The following is a 19,237-nucleotide window of genomic DNA, read 5'->3' as shown; positions in this document are numbered from 1 at the left end:
AACGTTTCGAGGTTGTCGATAACGTGTTGAGTGTTCCGATTGGGACCTAACATTTCCGGTGGTTAAGTATTAGCGAATCAGCGAGTTTTTCGGTGATAAAGTTCATGCTAGAGCCGGTGTCTAGCAGAGCTCTACAACGGAATGGTTGAACTTTATTGTTCAATAGGTTGACCTGCACTGTGACTAACAAATCGTGCTGCAGTGGTTCACAAGGAAGCGAGATCAATGAGTCCGTTTTCTGTGGTTCGGTCTCTCACAAGGTCGTTTGATGACGTCATTGTTTTCCTTGTCGTCTAGGACTGGACGATATATTTGATCCCGATGCCGTCGTTCGCGATAACCGAGATTCAGGTTTCGGAGATGTTCGCGGAGACGATCGGGGAGACGATCGGGGAGACGATCGGGGAGACGATCGGGGAGACGATCGGGGAGACGTGGATGCGCGTCTCGAACGATGTGACTATCGCGGGGTCGGTGATCGACCGTTGGATGATCGATCGCTCGATGATCGACCGCTCGATGACCGGCTTACACGTGGTCGTGATTTGCTATGACCATGGTCTTGATGTAGGTATGTATGGTGTCGCTGCTTGCAGGTGCGACATGAACCGGCGGAGCAATGAGTAATAGCGTGTCCCTTACCTAAACAATTGGTACATAGAGACGCCCTCTTGGCGATTTCAAGGCGTTTTTTAGGCGACTTCGCTTTGAAGACATCACAATTCCATAATTCGTGTTGTCCTTGACAATTCGGACACACCAACGTATTATGTGTACTTGTGAATGCGTAACTTCGCGGTGCGTACGGTCGCTGACGTTTGTGTTGATCGGACTCCCTTTTTATCACGGTTGATGCTGAGCTTGTCCTGTCGCCGTTCGTCCGTGTTTTCAGAAAGTCTACCAGATGCCTATATGACGGCATTTTCTTGTCCGGCAATGTGCGCTGCCATTTGCGAATGATGGCTGAGGGTAGCTTCGACGTGAATAATTTTATAAGAGCGACATTTGAGGTAACTGGTTCACCGAGTTTTTCTAACGCTTGGAGGTTTACCTTAACCGTCTCAAGAAAATCATCTATCGCTTCGGGTGTCTCTTTGGTTATTTTCGGATAATCAAAAATCAAGTCCCAGTAGCGCATGCAGACTTGACGGTGGCAGTTGAATTTTTCCTTCAGAACGTCAATAGCGAACGAATAATTTAACTCGGTGACATCTAACGATTGTATGCTTCGCGCGGCCTTTCCGGTCAAAGAGGATCGTGGGTAGTGGAATTTCTGCACGGGTGTAAGTCGCTCGCTTCGATCGATAGTGGATAAGAAGGAGTCGTAAAATGAATGCCAATTTTCGATGGTACCGTCGAAAGTAGGCAGGTGAATTTCAGGGCAGTTTAATTGATGTTGGCTCGGCGACATTAGATGACTCGCAGCCTTGTATTTTCGACGACGATGCTGGGGTATCATCCATGAGAGTGTGTATTCGTATTACCAGATTGTAATATGTGTCGGTTACTTCGGAAACGCGCGCGTCGTCTATCTCGCCTAAATCTTCTAATTCCTCTTGTAACAATCGATATTGTTTCCACGTGTCGTCGAGTAGTGTCGTATAGGCCGTTAAATGGGCCTTATTAGGTTGTCTAGATTTTTCGTAATCATCGAGTCGTTTCGATAGAAAGGTAAATCGACCGATTTGAAAGCCTCGTCTCCGATGCAAGGAGGTAACTTTCTCTGTGTTTTCCATTGGTATAGCAGATTGTAAGAAGAATGCAATGAACGAGCTTACCTTGTGGTTGCGAGTTTAAATGTTACTCGTCACCGTGTGTGTCTCGTTTAATGTGTAAGACGTGTTCTTACTGAAGTCAACCCTCTAGTTGTTGGCGTGAGGCTGCGTCGTTGCGTTCTTGCGTTTTCAAGAGGGTTATGCCTCTTCAAAACTGATGGTCCCTGGCGCTACTGACTTCGCTGGAGTGGTAACGCTTCTGCTGCTGTTTGTATTGGATTCACGTGGCACTGTATGGTAGTGGATGTCACTGGCGTGCACTTTTCACTTGCCACTGTATCCGGCTCGAAGGACCAAATGTTACGACCGTTCGCGGAGAGACGCGGTCGCTAGGAAAACGCGTCAGCGAGAGGCGTAAATTCTCGCTACGATTATGTTAATCGACGCCGCGAAATAACACTGTAACACTGTATTAACAGGTTAACATAAAATAATATATTTAACAATAATATGATTATTATATTACAGAAATTTGACTCGACTTTGCGTTCTCTCTAGATAAATTCGTTTGCTCGTCATATTTGTCGACGTGTCACGTTTGACTCGTCAGAAGGAACTGATCGCCCTTCGATTATTCCTTTGTCTCATTTGGAAGACGACCCCCACTATGCACGGGTCACGCCACCGCTCGCGCCTATGATCACGTATGCCTCTTCTTGTGTGAAAAACGTAACGGTCAAAAATCGACGTTTCTAGAGCTCGCTGCTTGGCGACAACTATGCTCTCGTCGATACATTGTATATGATCCGGCGGGCAGATAAGATGGTCTGCCTGCGACGTTGTAGGACCGCGAGCGACGGTTGGAAAATACAGCCTGTGGTGAGCCTCGTGGCGTAACATCCTTCATATAAAATTGTTACCTTTATCCAATGCATACCACCTCTCTCCTCCTCTTTAAAAAAATGACCTTTTTGAACTTAATGTCTCCCAAAAACGGATTTAGCAGAAAGGATACGACATCTATAACGATCCAATTAGAAACTACCAGAGCATGTGTATCTTAAGCGGATCTTTAAACGTGGATTAAACGCGTTCTCTATCCAATCCTGGCTGAAACATAATTACTCGCACCCCCAGTAACCAACCTCTAAGTCATTCCAATCAACGTACCATACGAACACGAATCCAAAGCGTTCCAGGAATACAAACAACTGCCTGTAGCTGTTTAGCTGTACACGACGAGTATAATTATTTCGGGTACTCCTCCACTACAAAACAGACACCCAAACGACAATATTTCAACACAAAAATATTTAAAACAATAGTTATGAAAGCATGATACTTAATACCGCGCTTGACATCAGGTATAAGCAAAAATAAATTTCTTCAAACAAATTTCAAGTTAAATCTTTAGCTTGTGTAATTATATCAAACTTGCTCAATTAACAACGAGCAATTTCCATCGTGTTTTGACAACTGACTCATCGATGATGTTTTTCCTTGGAATTGAAAAAGGAATGTGCATAATTTTGTCCTCCGTCCACACTCAAAATACTATCTACATGCTATAATTAGGGATTCAATTTTATAACACGTTGCCTCACTTTCCATCACTGCTTTCCTACTATCAGTCACTTGAACTGTAATATAAACCAGTCTTTTATAAACAAGACTATTCTGCATACCATTTATCAAGAACAATACATTTTATTTGTTAATGTAATAAGATGCGAAGTTCCTCATTTGTCCTAATATCAATCAATGGATAAATGAATTGAAATCTGTGAAAATAATGTAATATCGGAAAATAAGGATAGAAATTTTTTCCCGATTACTTGCAACTTATTAATATTAAATTGAAAATACATATATAAATTGGACAGGAAACGATATTTATTTAACGGAAACTAAATGCAATACTCGTATCTATATCAAATAACTTTACAGTTATTTGACCACTCTCGTCACAACGAATCTAACACACACACACACTCTCTCTCTCTAACAACTCTATCAATTCTCACAACTCTACTCTTCGACGACTCGATACCTCTAACGACTCTACTCTTCGACGACTCAATTAGCTCTGATTCTCGCAACACGCACACTTTTCGACTCGCCTTGCGTAGCGAAACCGTCGTTCTTCTAACGTTGTCTATTGCTTCCCTCATACCTATGTAAGAACTACCAACTACGTGCCTCTAGTCACGTAGGCACTCTTAAATGTAAACGAACCACAGAAACACGACGTACACGGTTTTTCCATATTCAACTGATTTCTAATTCGAATTACTTTACGATATTACAATAAGTATCTAGTAACACGACTTCCGAACCGATGTAATTATTGCAATGATTGTTAAATTTCAAAACAATTTCCTATCCATGTTAAACATATTACGTATATGTGCATGTCTAGTATTTCGATTAGTGGCTCTACTTGCGGTAGTTCGCCATTCTGGATCATCTAGACGCAACAAAGATGCATTCAATTTATCCATGCCTTAAAAAGATCTGTAGCGGCACAAGAGTTAGAATATGCTTCAAACAATGTTGTTGTTTTGCTTCGGAATATCAAGAGGTATTGTAAGGAATTATAAACTCCGGGCAAAACAATGGCGCCGCTACATGTAACCGTAAAGCAAGACGAATTTGTATCTTTTGACCTTCTTCTGACTATTATGACTAAACGAACGTGATCGCAAACGATTCAGTATAAACTGTGACTAAACGTCTGTATAGATATCGTTTCGCGACAAGATCTGTTTTCAATACACTAACGAGTGCACATATTGGTAGTCTCATTATTCGATCCCCTACAGCTCTTATTATGGAAAATAGAGGCCTGTGACAGTATTCAGCTTGGCCAACTTTGAACAGGGCATATTGATAAGACAGAGCAACTCACATACAAATTTTTTTTTTTTACGTGGAGAAATCCTCATGGACACTCCGCTGTTGCAGTAATTGCGTAACAGCGGAGTAGTGTCGGACTCTTACCGACTAAAACTCCACGATGACCACCCGACGCGTATGACAGGGATGCTCCAGGATTCTCTTATGAATTAACTTCAGTTGCACCCCCTTCACGCGTTCTCTAGTTCTAGCCAGTCCTAATATTTCCTGAAAATTGAATTGGCGTTAGGGGGGGGCATTACCCCTAGCGCAGTCTCTCGTTATTGATATTCAGTGGAGGCTTGTCTTGTGTGCTTCGACAACTCGCATACAACCTGGTGGTACAAGCTATGAAAACACTTTTCGGGACATGAGAAGACACATTAGCACAGATAACGTACAAAAGGTATTAGAGCCCACCAAATAAGATTTGCTACAATTTGCTGTAGTTCGTCACAATAAGCCTATGAGTATCGTGTGTCAAACGATTTTCGAATTAGTTGATGCTTGGATGTTCAAGATACGGAAGCGCGGAGTGATGAGACGTTTATGTACAACTTGATCATGGTGCAACCCATTCATCAGGCAGAAAACTTCATGCACGATTTTCTAAAAAGAAAGACATTTCCCCCCTTCTTTATGCCGTACCAATCCTCTCTCGTCGTTCCTTGTCTCATACAGAGACAGGCCAAATAATGTTGCCGATGACGGCCAACAGCCTGGGTACATGTACGGGTCTCTTGCCTGCGACAGAATTTCGTTATGTGTAGTATGCGCGGCAGAAAAGCATTTTTGCCATTAATATGAACTAGAAGAATGCAGAAAAACTGTAAACATTTTCCAAATTTTATTAATTTCATTTCATTTCTTAAAGTCTACAAAACTGTCAATCAACATTAAGCAAATATACAAAATCTTGACGTACAGTATAATGGAGCGAATATTAGAAACGATACTACTAAATCTACAAGCAAAAATGTACTATACAAATTTTCTTCAAGCCATAAGACATACAAAGTATATATTTCTGAAAATGAAAAATATCGGATCAAACACTCCTCGAACATACTTCGAACGCTCATTATTACGTATATTATCAAATTAATACATACAATATAATATATAAACCAAACCAATGAAAGGCGCAGAGACTGGAGAACATGGGGTCCTCGAGCGTGCAGTACGCTTCAGCATCGCTGCAAACACCAACTCCCTCCGCTTGTCCCAATGCCATGTCGCACGGTGAGACTGCAAACAAAAAATATTCATATATACATCAAGATAGTAATGCGATTTCTATTCTTGCAGCACCGACGTAATACACGGTGCTCCGTAATCGCTCAAGATTCCATTTAGTTGTTGAAATCTCTACGCATTTGGTAGATAAAACGATGCAAGAAATCCTCTTGTCACAGTTAGGTCTTCCAAACCTGATCGCTTGCATTTTTCCCGCTACTTCAGCGTTGTAACGTTACTTTTATTTCTGCCAACTTAGACACGACATCGTCTAAACTGCCCACTTCAGGACACGATGGCTCCTCCCGGGGATTCTGTTGAGACGATCCCGGATTTTCCGTGTCCTCACCATTGTAGAGTTCATAATTTGTATAATTTACCTTCTTCTTCAAGCATTGTTTTTTAAATTTCTGCCATTTTGAAGCTGCTGATAATCGCCGGATGCGTAAATCATTTTTAGCTTTGGAAAGAGCGCACGTCAGCATTGCTTCAATCCGTAAATCGCGTCTGCGCATTCGGCGACACTTTGATCTTTTGCGGCGAACTTCGTCAATCCATGTTAGTAACCGTTCTGTTTCTGGCTTGTTGGCGTTTGTTTTTGAAAGTCCCTTCTTTGTCCTCGCCATGCTTTCTCAACTATTTCACCCAATTATTGAGTAAGTAAAATGTATACCAACCTGTATCCGGCTCGTGTTTGTTGTAGAACAAAACAGAAGAGATTCACACAACTGCACACAAAGGATTTGAAACCAGCGAGCAAAACACCCTCCTCACAGCACAGTCGTAAGATGACTAAGGGAAGTCTACGCTGCGCGTCTGAAGTCCGCTTTCTATACCCCCTCCCCTGTCTTTATGACGTAGTCTTACGCGCGAAAATGGAAACTAGTTCCGTGTAAAATCTTACGTTGGCCTTACATTCTAAGAATTTTTGAAAAATACTTCAATCCAATTAATTGTTAAATATATGTGCGACAATTTTAATGCTAAATTTTATATATTTTGTACATTATATTAAAATTCTTCATTTACAGGTAATAATCAATAGCGTATGAAGGTGTACTGCACGTATTATTTGGCACGTACATTAATGTTGATGCAAAAATAATTATTCCAATGATTTTAAGTTACACACATAATAGATGAAGTAGGCTGTAGACTATGAAATTCGTATGAAATAAGCAGAGAATACTAACTAAATAAATGTATATGTATATGGAACATAAATCTTGTAAAAATAATATATTAAATTACATTCAAATCAAATATATGAACAAGATCTATTGACTTTTAATTATTTTTTTGAAGCACTAGTATCAAATAAAATTGCGTCATTACGAATACAAAAACAATAACGTTGATATAAAAATGTCATCCCGAAACACAGTTTGACGTGATACAAGTGTATTATTTTAATTTAAGCAGAAAATATCTAATCATATTTAACAATCTTGAAAAACATACCTCTACTAAACTATCATTATCTTTTCCTATACCATCGGCAAGGCCCTGAACAGCAAGCAGTTCAGCAGTTGTTAAAAAACTAGCCAATTGTTCCCGAACCACATTTACTTCACCCTGATACATAAAATCAACCAATGCAGCCAAATCATCGAAATTTACATTACATTACGAGATAAAAATATGACCTTTTTCATCTTAATGTCTCCCAAAAACGTATTTAGCAGAAAGGATACGACATCTATAACGATCCAATTAGAAACTACCAGAGCATGTGTATCTTAAGCGGATCTTTAAACGTCGATTAAACGCGTTCTCTATCCAATCCTGGCTGAAACATAATTACTCACACCCCCAGTAACCCATCTCTAAGTCATTCCAATCAACGTACCATACGAACACGAATCCAACGCGTTCCAGGAATACAAACAACTGCCTGTAGCTGTTTAGCTGTACACGACGAGTATAATTATTTCGGGTACTCCTCCAGTACAAAACAGACACCCAAACGACAATATTTCAACACAAAAATATTTAAAACAATAGTTATAAAAGCATGATACTTAATACCGCGCTTGACATCAGGTATAAGCAAAAATAAATTTCTTCATACAAATTTCAAGTTAAATCTTTAGCTTGTGTAATTATATCAAACTTGCTCAATTAACAACGAGCAATTTCCATCGTGTTTTGACAACTGACTCATCGATGATGTTTTTCCTTGGAATTGAAAAAGGAATGTGCATAATTTTGTCCTCCGTCCACACTCAAAATACTATCTACATGCTATAATTAGGGATTCAATTTTATAATACGTTGCCTCACTTTCCATCACTGCTTTCCTACTATCAGTCACTTGAACTGTAATATAAACCAGTCTTATTTCCAATACTATTCTGCATACCATTTATCAAGAACAATACATTTTATTTGTTAATGTAATAAGATGCGAAGTTCCTCATTTGTCCTAATATCAATCAATGGATAAATGAATTGAATTCTGTGAAAATAATGTAATATCGGAAAATAAGGATAGAAATTTTTTCCCGATTACTTGCAACTTATTAATATTAAATTGAATATACATATATAAATTTGACAGGAAACGATATTTATTTAACGGAAACTAAATGCAATACTCGTATCTATATCAAATAACTTTACAGTTATTTGACCACTCTCGTCACAACGAATCTAACACACAGACACTCTCTCTCTCTCTAACAACTCTATCAATTCTCACAACTCTAGCCTTCGACGATTCGATACCTCTAACTACTCTACTCTTCGACGACTCAATTAGCTCTGATTCTCGCAACACGCACACTTTTCGACTCGCCTTGCGTAGCGAAACCGTCCTTCTTCTAACGTTGTCTATTGTTTCCCTCATACCTATGTAAGAACTACCAACTACGTGCCTTTAGTCACGTAGGCACTCTTAAATGTAAACGAACCACAGAAACACGACGTACACGGTTTTTCTATTTTCAACTGATTTCTAATTCGAATTACTTTACGATATTACAATAAGTATCTAGTAACACGACTTCCGAACCGATGTAATTATTGCAATGATTGTTAAATTTCAAAACAATTTCCTATCCATGTTAAACATATTACGTATATGTGCATGTCTAGTATTTCGATTAGTTGCTCTACTTGCGGTAGTTCGCCATTCTGGATCATCTAGACTCAACAAAGATGCATTCAATTTATCCATGCCTTAAAAAGCTCTGTAGCGGCACAAGAGTTAGAATTTGCTTCAAACCATGTTGTTGTTTTGCTTCGGAATATCAAGAGGTATTGTAAGGAATTATAAACTCCGGGCAAAACAATGGCGCCGCTACATGTAACCGTAAAACAAGACGAATTTGTATCTTTTGACCTCCTTCTGACGATTATGACTTAACGAAGGTGATCGCAAACGATTCAGTATAAACTGTGACTAAACGTCTGTATAGATATCGTTTTGCGACAAGATCTGTTTTAAATACACTAACGAGTACACATATTGGTAGTCTCATTATTCGATCCCGTACAGCTCTTATTAAGGAAGATAGGCGCCTGTGACAGTATTCAGCATGGCCAACATTGAACAGGGCATATTGATAAGCCAGAGTAACTCACATACAAATTTTTTTTTTTTTTTTTACGTGGAGAAATCCTCATGGACACTCCGCTGTTGCAGTAATTGCGTAACAGCAGAGTAGTGTCGGACTCTTACCGACTAAAACTCCACGATGACCACCCGACGCGTATGACAGGGATGCTCCAGGATTCTCTTATGAATTAACTTCAGTTGCACCCCCTTCACGCGTTCTCTAGTTCTAGCCAGTCCTAATATTTCCTGAATATTGAATTGGCGTTAGGGGGGGCCATTACCCCTAGCGAAGTCTCTCCTTATTGATATTCAGTGGAGGCTTGTCTTGTGTGCTTCGACAACTCGCATACAACCTGGTGGTACAAGCTATGAAAACACTTTTCGGGACATGAGAAGACACATTAGCACAGATAACGTACAAAAGGTATTAGAGCCCACCAAATAAGATTTGCTACAATTTGCTGTAGTTCGTCACAATAAGCCTATGAGTATCGCGTGTCAGATGATTTTCGAATTAGTTGATGCTTGGATGTTCAAGATACGGAAGCGCGGAGTGATGAGACGTTTATGTACAACTTGATCATGGTGCAACCCATTCGTCAGCCAGAAAACTTCGTGCACGATTTTCTAAAAAGAAAGACATTTCCCCCCTTCTTTATGCCGTATCAGTCCTCTCTCGTCGCTCCTTATCTCATGCAGAGACAGGCCAAATAATGTTGCCGGTGAAGGCCAACAGCCTGGGTACATGTACGGGTCTCTTGCCTGCAACATAATTTCGTTATGTGTAGTATGCGGGGCAGAAAAGCACTTTTGCCATTAATATGAACTAGAAGATTGCAGAAAAACTGTACACGTTTTCCAAATTTTATTAATTTCATTTCATTTCTTAAAGTCTACAAAACTGTTAATCAACATTAAGCAAATATACAAAATCTTGACGTACAGAATAATGGAGCGAATATTAGAAACGATACTACTAAATCTACAAGCTAAAATGTACTATACAAATTTTCTTCAAACTATAAAACATACAAAGTATATATTTCTGAAAATAAAAAATATCGGATCAAACACTCTTCGAACATACCTCGAACGCTCATTATTACGTATATTACCAAACCAATACATATAATATAATATATAAACCAAACCAATGAACGGCGCAGAGACTGGAGAACATGGGGTCCTCGAGCGTGCAGTACGCTTCAGCATCGCTGCAAACACCAACTCCCTCCGCTTGTCCCAATGCCATCTCGTACGGTGAGACTGCAAACAAAAAATATCCATATATACATCAAGATAGTAATGCGATTTCTATTCTTGCAGCACCGACGTAATACACGGTGCTCCGTAATCGCTCGAGATTCCATTTAGTTGTTGAAATCTCTACGCATTTGGTAGATAAAACGATGCGAGAAATCCTCTTGTCACAGTTAGGTCTTCCAAACCTGATCGCTTGCATTTTTCCCGCAACTTCAGCGTCGTAACGTTACTTTTATTTCTGCCAACTTAGACACGACATCGTCTAAACTGCCCACTTCAGGACACGATGGCTCCTCCCGGGGATTCTGTTGAGACGATCCCGGATTTTCCGTGTCCTCACCATTGTAGAGTTCATAATTTGTATAATTTACCTTCTTCTTCAAGCATTGTTTTTTAAATTTCTGCCATTTTGAAGCTGCTGATAATCGCCGGATGCGTAAATCATTTTTAGCTTTGGAAAGAGCGCACGTCAGCATTGCTTCAATCCGTAAATCGCGTCTGCGCATTCGGCGACACTTTGATCTTTTGCGGCGAACTTCGTCAATCCATGTTAGTAACCGTTCTGTTTCTGGCTTGTTGGCGTTTGTTTTTGAAAGTCCCTTCTTTGTCCTCGCCATGCTTTCTCAACTATTTCACCCAATTATTGAGTAAGTAAAATGTATACCAACCTGTATCCGGCTCGTGTTTGATGTAGAACAAAACAGAAGAGATTCACACAACTTCACACAAAGGATTTGAAACCACCGAGCAAAACACCCTCCTCACAGCACAGTCGTAAGATGACTAAGGGAAGTCTACGCTGCGCGTCTGAAGTCCGCTTTTTATACCCCCTCCCCTGTCTTTATGACGTAGTCTTACGCGCGAAAATGGAAACTAGTTCCGTGTAAAATCTTACGTTGGCCTTACATTCTAAGAATTTTTGAAAAATACTTCACTCCAATTAATTTTTAAATATATGTGCGACAATTTTAGTGCTAAATTTTATATATTTTGTACATTATATTAAAATTCTTGATTTACAGGAAATAATCAATAGCGTATGAAGGTGTACTGCACGTATTATTTGGCACGTACATTAATGTTGATGCAAAAATAATTATTCCAATGATTTTAAGTTACACACATAATAGATAAAGTAGGCTGTAGACTATGAAATTCGTATGAAACAAGCAGAGAATAGTAACTATATAAATGTATATGTATATGGAACATAAATCTTGTAAAAATAATATATTAAATTACATTCAAATCAAATATATGAACAAGATCTATTGACTTTTAATTATTTTCTTGAAGCACTAGTATCAAAAAAATTGCGTCATTACGAATACAAAAACAATAACGTTGATATAAAAATGTCATCCCGAAACACAGTTTGACGTGATACAAGTGTATTATTTTAATTTAAGCAGAAAATATCTAATCATATTTAACAATTTTGAAAAACATACCTCTACTAAACTATCATTATCTTTTCCTATACCATCGGCAAGGCCCTGTACAGCAAGCAGTTCAGCAGTTGTTAAAAAACTAGATAATTGTTCCCGAACCACATTTACTTCACCCTGATACATAAAATCAACCAATGCAGCCAAATCATCGAAATTTACATTACATTACGAGATAAAAATATGACCTTTTTCATCTTAATGTCTCCCAAAAACGGATTTAGCAGAAAGTATACGACATCTATAACGATCCAATTAGAAACTACCAGAGCATGTGTATTTTAAGCGGATCTTTAAACGTCGATTAAACGCGTTCTCTATCCAATCCTGGCTGAAACATAATTACTCACACTCCCAGTATCCCACCTCTAAGTCATTCCAATCAACGTACCATGTAAACACGAATCCAACGCGTTCCAGGAATAGAATCAACTGTCTGTAGTTGTTTAGCTGTACACGACGAGTGTAATTTTTTCGGGTACTCCTCCAGTACAAAACAGACACCCAAACGACAATATTTCAACACAAAGATATTTAAAACAATAGTTATAAAAGCATGATACTTAATACCGCGTTTGACATCAGGTATAAGCAAAAATAAATTTCTTCAAACAAATTTCAAGTTAAATCATTAGCTTGTGTAATTAGATCAAACTTGCTCAATTAACAACGAGCAATTTCCATCGTGTTTTGACAACTGACTCATCGATGATGTTTTTCCTTGGAATTGAAAAAGGAATGTGCATAATTTTGTCCTCCGTCCACACTCAAAGTACTATCTACATGCTATAATTAGGGATTCAATTTTATAATACGTTCCTCATGTAAATTTCGACCAATTGCGGGGTGACGTAATCGCGCGGAGAGACGTCAACGGGGGTCGTAAATCTATTACGATTTATTACGGTAGCTACGATTATAACAATCGACACCACGAATTGATCGATCCCCTGATTTCCGTTGAGATAATTGGGGTGATTGAGTTTGTATAACACTGTGATTCTCAGAATTATAAATTATATATTTCCAACACTTAGGTTACACTGACGTAGAGAAATAAATAGTTAACAACTTGTCGCACGAAGATGCGATAGATATGTACGCTAGAGCAGGGCTCTTATAATGGAAAGGAATGTATTAATGGACTTAGCACTATAATATATTTAGGAGAGAAGATGTATGTTCGACAACACCGAGAACCGACAAAAGATTTGCGTGAAGTATGCGACTCTCGCGCTATGTGTAGACTGCCGCGTTAGGCGTTTGTTTTTAGACTGTCTGTCGCTCTTTTTCTAATACGGAAGAAAAGTTCGGTGTGGATGTGCCCCTGTGCCTAAAGAACGCGGATTGGTTGTTCCCACTTTCGTTAGGAAGAGTGAGGGTAACGAACCGCGGTGTCGATTGGTCATGACCTGCACTACTGCTCGAAGGGATGAGTAGGGAGTCTTCTACCATCGTGGTGGATAGATGACTGTGAGCGTGAGAAAAACCTAGCTTGTTTTATTACAGGGCTATTCGGATTTTCCTAATGGGTGCATACCCGCTTTCTCCGTGTTTTAAGTGCAACTAATAAACCCAAGGACCTCTCTAAAAACCGACTGTGTCTCGAGAATATTTTTAAGCTTTAGAAATTCTTCAAGACAAACGGATTGAAGACACATGGCGAAACAATACAGGGAAGTGAAAGTTATGGTGGGTCCTTAGGTTTATTGAGGGTCGAAGTGACGTTACGCAGGTCGGTTGTTGTCCGGTCGCCCGGGCTGGCGTGCAGATGTTTTAGGCGGCGTAACATCCTCCCCCCGTTGAGAGGGCACCGATCAAATTCTGGCTGTGGAGTCAGGTGTGTCGTTGGTGACCTCCTCCGCTCCGTGTGGACGTTCGGCCTCGTCTGGATCTGGGTGGATGGGTAAGGGGACCAGTCTTTTGACACCGCGGTCCAGGATGCTTGTTGCCGTCTGCACGGTAGCGGTCCGGATGATTCCGTCGGCTCCTGGATGGACCTTGATTACGCGGCCCAACGGCCACTGCATAGAGGGTACGTTATCCTCCCTGAGGATTACTACGGTGCCTTCACGAATGTTATGTTTGCCCTTGTCCCATTTGTTGCGGCGGGTTAGCTCATTTAGGTATTCTCGATACCATCTGCTCCAGAAGTGCTGCTTAATCTGGTGAATGCGCTGCCAACTGGATAGCCGGCCTGATGGAACTGTCCTGAAATCACGCTCCCGTAAACTGGTTAGTGTGTCACCGATCAGAAAATGTCCGGGAGTGAGGACAGGAGGATCTTGCGGATCGGATGAGATGGGAGTCAGTGGGCGTGAATTGAGAATGGCTTCAATTTCGATCACAAGGGTGTTGAGGTGCTCAAAGGTCAGGAGCTCCGTGCCGAAAACGCGGATGAGATGGCGTTTGAACGCTTTAACCGCGACTTCCCATAAGCCGCCAAAATGTGGTGAGTTCGGAGGATTAAAACGCCATTGTATTTGCCGGTCGGCGAGAAAATTCTGTACCCTATCCTGGTGGTCGTCGGACTGCAATAGGGTCCGGAGTTCTTGCAGCTGCCGATTAGCCCCGACGAAATTGGTGCCGTTGTCGGTGAGGATCGTTGCGCAGTATCCTCGCCGCGAGATGAAACGGCGTAGCGCGGCCAAGAAGGCGTCGGTGGTTAGGTCGCTGACTAACTCTACGTGGACCGCCTTTGTCGCCAGACAAACGAATATGGCGGCGTACGTCTTGATTTTACGTCGGTTGCGGTCCCTCCTCTCCTTGATGTAGAATGGGCCGCAGTAGTCGATTCCGACGTTCGTGAACGGCCGCGATTCGGTAATACGCGCCTCTGGCAAATCACCCATCAAGTATTCCACTGGTGGAGGGTTGGCTCTGCAGCATCGGACGCACCTTCTGAGAGTGCGCCATACCTGGCTACGACCGTCGATCGGCCAATAGCGCAGTCTCACCGCGTATAGTGTAGCTTGTGTCCCTGTGTGATGATTGTTCCGGTGCTCTTGCTCTATAATTAGCTCTGTCACCGGGGATTTCGGTAGGATGATCGGGTGTTTTGGCTGAAGGGTATGGCGGAGTTGGTTAGTCGTCCTCTTACCCGGAGTAGCCCATCTTCGTCGAGGAAGGGGTTTAATGGCTGTAGTTTCCCTCCAACTTCCTCGCTTCGATTTTTCTGGAGGATCCGAATTTCAGGCGCGAAACGACTGGATTGTAATATTTTTATTAGTCTGTTGTGCGCTGCAGTCAGTTCGTCTGTGGTGAGATGGGCAGATAGGTGTTGCTTATGTCTCCATCGAAGACACCGGGCGACGATTCTTATTAGTCTTGGCCAAGACGAGTAACGATGGAGGAGTGTGTTGTCGCTAATATTCGTCCTCAGACAGATCGTCTTCTTTTGCCCCGGGAGGTCGACTACCGGTGTCGGGCTCCAGACCGGCCAATAGTTTTCGCTTTGCAGGAGCCACCTTGGATCGTTTTTCCAAATGGACGGACATAGGAATTCCTTGGGCGTCTGGCCTCGGGAGATGAGATCCGCTGGATTATCGTCGGTAGGCACATGACGCCAGTCGGAGGTATTGGTCTTGGTCTGTATCTCAGCGACTCGATTCGCCACAAATGTTTTCAAGGTGTGCGACGAAGACCTGATCCAATGGAGCACGATGGTGGAGTCAGTCCAGTATACTATCCGCGATATCTTGGTCGCCAGGGCCTGTCGTATTGACGAAATCAAGAACGTCAAAATAAGTTAATTCGAGCTTAATTCGAGACGTGGTATGGACAGCGATTTGAGCGGCGCTACCTTCGACCGCGCCGTGAGTAGTCGAGTCCAAATATTGTTCTTTCGGTCCGTCGTCCGCACGTAGACGCACGCCCCATATGCCCTTTCGCTAGCGTCACAGAATCCGCGTAGCTCAATTTTCGTTGCGGATTCAATGATGGTCTTCCGAGGGAACCTTACCACATTTAACAACGGCAATTGGGTGTGGTATTTGATCCATTCTGTGTGTACGTCTGTCGGAAGGGATTCGTCTCGATCTACCTTCAATGTCCAGACTTGTTGCAAAATCATTTTTGCTCGAACGATTACCGGCGCGAGCAATCCTAGTGGATCATAGATTTGTGCGATGACTGAACTGATTGATCGCTTTGTGACTCGGGAAGTGTCACTGATCGTCTTGACCGAATAGAGTATGGCATCGTCGGCTGAATCCCAAAAGACGCCGAGTGTTTTTAACGTGGATGACTCACCGAGATGTAATTTCTGGTTGGTGTCTTCTTCAGGTAGCCCTCGTAGCAGATCCCGATCGTTTGATGCCCATTTGCGGATATTTAGACCGGCTAGCTTAAGTAATTTCGTGAGATCATTCCTGACTGATAAGGCTTCGTCCTCCGTATCGGCTCCGGTCAACGCATCGTCGACATAGAAGTCTCGCCGCAGGATCTGCGCTGCTCTCGGAAATCAAGGTCCCTCGTCTTCTGCCAACTGTTTGAGACATCGGATGGCCAGATACGGGGCTGCGGATAGACCGAACGTTACGGTGTTGTGTCGGTATGTTTCGATCTCTCCGTTGTCGGCACGCCACAGAATCTTTTGATAAGGACGATCTTCTGGACGTAGGATGAATTGACGGTACATTTTCTCGATGTCGCCGGTAAGGACATATTGAAATGACCGGAATCTCAATAGGATGTTTCTCAGGTCTTCTTGTAATTTCGGGTCCGTATGAAGGGCGTCGTTTAGAGACACTCCCGTGGTACTTGATGCTGAGCCGTCGAACACAACCCGGAGCTTGGTGGTGTCGCTCGATTCCTTGATCACGCCGTGATGTGGTAAATAATATCCGTAGCCGGTGGCGTGATCCGTGTTGATCTTCGTCATTGACCCAAGTCTAAATATTCTTGGATCACAGCACTATACGCGGTTTCATATTGTTTGTCGCGTTGGAATCGACGATGAAGAGAGGCGAGCCTGCTCATTGCAGCGGCCTTCGATGACCCTAGTGAGGAAAGCTTTTCGTTGAATGGTAATGCAACGATGTATCTGCCTTCCTTGGTTCGTCGGACGTGGTTTCGGAAATGTTCTTCACATAGTCGTTCAGATTCCGAAAGATGAGTAGTGGCCGGTCCCTCGTCGATCTCCCAAAACCGTGCGAGGTCCTCTTGCAGAGCCGTTGTGGTTGCGTGGAACGTATTTATCGCGGTTTGGGACGTTGGACTCCCCCCGATTATCCAGCCGAACCGTGTTTTTTTTTTGTAGACGTAGTTCAGGTTCGCCTGGTTGCGCCAGATTGACCTGCCCGATGCACAGCGACGCAAATGTTGATCCGGTACTAAGTAAGACATCGATCGGGGCTGGGCAATGGAATTGTGGATCGGCTAATTGAATATTTCTGGGTAATCCCAGACTCGAGGGGTCGATGGGCTCGCTTGGTATGAAAGTCGACATGGCCGGGATAACAAGAAATCTCAATGTTTTCTTATACTTGCCGTCCGTCGACGTGATTGTGGCCGTGGTGTATCGTTTTGCCGTTGTGCTCAAATTGTCGAGGGCTCCGATCTGGATCGCACATCTCCTTTGTTTTATACCGAGGGAATTCGCGAGCTTGTCGGTCATGAAGTTCATGCTCGTCCCAGTGTCGAGTAAGGCTCGGGCTCGGATTGGTTGTGCCTGTTTGTTCAAAACCTTGATCTGTGCTGTGGCCAACAGATCATGATGCAGAGGGCTGTGGGGAGATGTGTTTGTTAGTCCGATCCCCCTTGCTGTCGTAGTCTCGGACAGTCAGTTTTGCCCCGGTTGGGACTTGGACGAGGAGGTAGGGGTGGTGTTCTCGATCCGGGCTGAGCGTGACTCATACGAGGCATGCCCTTTCGTACCTCTTGGAGCTGAAGATGTATGTTTCCGTGAAGTGTCGGATGTTCGTCTCGACTTGTGGGACGACCGCGATTTCGATGATCCAGATGGTGATTGTTCGGTGGAGGCTCGCTTGTGTGATGAACGACTACCCGACGACCGACCGCTCGGTGCGCGACTGCCCGACGACCGACCGCTCGATGAGCGACTGTCCGACGACCGACTGCTCGGCGACCAATCGCTTGCCGATCGACCGCTCGACGATCGACCGCTCGAAGATCGACCGCTCGACGACCGTGAGTCTACCTGGGTTTGTTCGCGGTGTAGGTAAGTATGGTGTCGGTGACCGCAGATACGACACGAACCCGATGTACACTGTGTCGGCGAATGTCCTCTGCCTAGGCAATTTATACACAACGATGCCTTCTTCACAATCTGAAAACGTTTGGTCGATGATTTGGCCTTGAAGATTTTACAGTGTCTGATATCGTGAGGTCCGTTGCAGGTCGGACACACTACTGTTCTGCTGGTTGTAGCAAGGGTTCGCCCATGCGGTATGCTTGTTCGCTGACTGTGGTGTTTGTGGATTGACTCTTTTGATTCCTTCGCTTTAGAGAGGAATTGAGTCCCGTTCGCCCGTGTTTTGAGAAAGTGTATCAGATGCTGATAGGATGGCACCTGTTGGCGGGGCAGTGTGCGTTGCCATTTACGCAGGCTGGACGAGGGCAATTTCGACGCGATCAATTCGATAATCGCTATATTTGATGTGACGGGCTCTTTTAGGTGTTCGAGCGCCTTTAGATTTACGCTGATGGTTTCCAAAAAATCCTCTAGGGCTTCTGGAGTTTCCTTTTTGATTTCCGGATAGTTGCGCATCAAATTCCAATGGCGCATGCAGATTTGGAGGGGGCAATTGAACTTATCCTTCAGTGTGTCAAGCGCGATGGGATAGTTGGCCTCTGTGAGTTCTAATGACTGGATACTCTGTGCGGCCCGTCCAGTTATAGATGAGCGTAGATGCTGGAACTTTTGGATATTCGGCAAACTTTCGTTACGGTCCACTATGGATGAGAACGTGTCGTAGAAATAGGTCCAGTTCTCGAGGGCACCGTCGAATTGGGGCACGCGGACCTCTGGAAAGGTGGTCGGCTCTGGTTTCCGGCATGTCTCGCCTGTTTTTGTTGTCGACGGGGTTGTTGCTGACATTTGCTCAAAGAGACCTAGGAACCGCACGTCAAGCTCCCGATGCTCTTGCGACAACGAAGCT

The 19,237-nt window shown here is 42.9% G+C and overlaps 2 protein-coding genes and 1 pseudogene across 2 annotated transcripts; all 3 read right to left on the bottom strand.

Moving 5' to 3' along the window:
• Positions 1-274: 274 nt before the first annotated feature.
• LOC117215263 lies at positions 275-1,459 on the bottom strand (annotated as a pseudogene).
• A 12,474-nt stretch (positions 1,460-13,933) lies between these two features.
• On the bottom strand, positions 13,934-16,188 carry LOC117215262. Its single transcript, XM_033461654.1, has 3 exons — positions 16,078-16,188; positions 15,217-15,828; positions 13,934-15,178 (listed from the first exon to the last, which is right to left on the bottom strand). The coding sequence occupies exons 1-3, from the start codon at positions 16,186-16,188 to the stop codon at positions 13,934-13,936; spliced, it is 1,968 nt and encodes a 655-aa protein (XP_033317545.1).
• Positions 16,189-17,214: 1,026 nt separating this feature from the next.
• LOC117215261 lies at positions 17,215-19,176 on the bottom strand. Its single transcript, XM_033461653.1, has 2 exons — positions 18,336-19,176; positions 17,215-17,813 (listed from the first exon to the last, which is right to left on the bottom strand). The coding sequence occupies exons 1-2, from the start codon at positions 19,174-19,176 to the stop codon at positions 17,215-17,217; spliced, it is 1,440 nt and encodes a 479-aa protein (XP_033317544.1).
• Positions 19,177-19,237: the final 61 nt, after the last annotated feature.

The sequence above is a fragment of the Bombus bifarius genome, unplaced genomic scaffold (assembly GCF_011952205.1).
Source record: "Bombus bifarius isolate JDL3187 unplaced genomic scaffold, Bbif_JDL3187 scf7180000009479_frag, whole genome shotgun sequence".
NCBI classification, from domain to species: domain Eukaryota; kingdom Metazoa; phylum Arthropoda; class Insecta; order Hymenoptera; family Apidae; genus Bombus; species Bombus bifarius.
This window is presented reverse-complemented; position numbering and strand designations above follow the sequence as displayed.

Coding starts and splice junctions, on each gene's coding strand:
- LOC117215262 (XM_033461654.1), bottom strand. CDS start 16,188: ATGATTTTGCAACAAGTCTGGACATTGAAGGTAGATCGAGACGAATCC. Junction 15,829..16,077: donor AATTGCCGTTGTTAAATGTG/GTAAGGTTCCCT, acceptor TCAATACGACAG/GCCCTGGCGACCAAGATATC. Junction 15,179..15,216: donor ACGAAGATGGGCTACTCCGG/GTAAGAGGACGA, acceptor CATACCCTTCAG/CCAAAACACCCGATCATCCT.
- LOC117215261 (XM_033461653.1), bottom strand. CDS start 19,176: ATGTCAGCAACAACCCCGTCGACAACAAAAACAGGCGAGACATGCCGG. Junction 17,814..18,335: donor GCCGACACAGTGTACATCGG/GTTCGTGTCGTA, acceptor TGTTGGCCACAG/CACAGATCAAGGTTTTGAAC.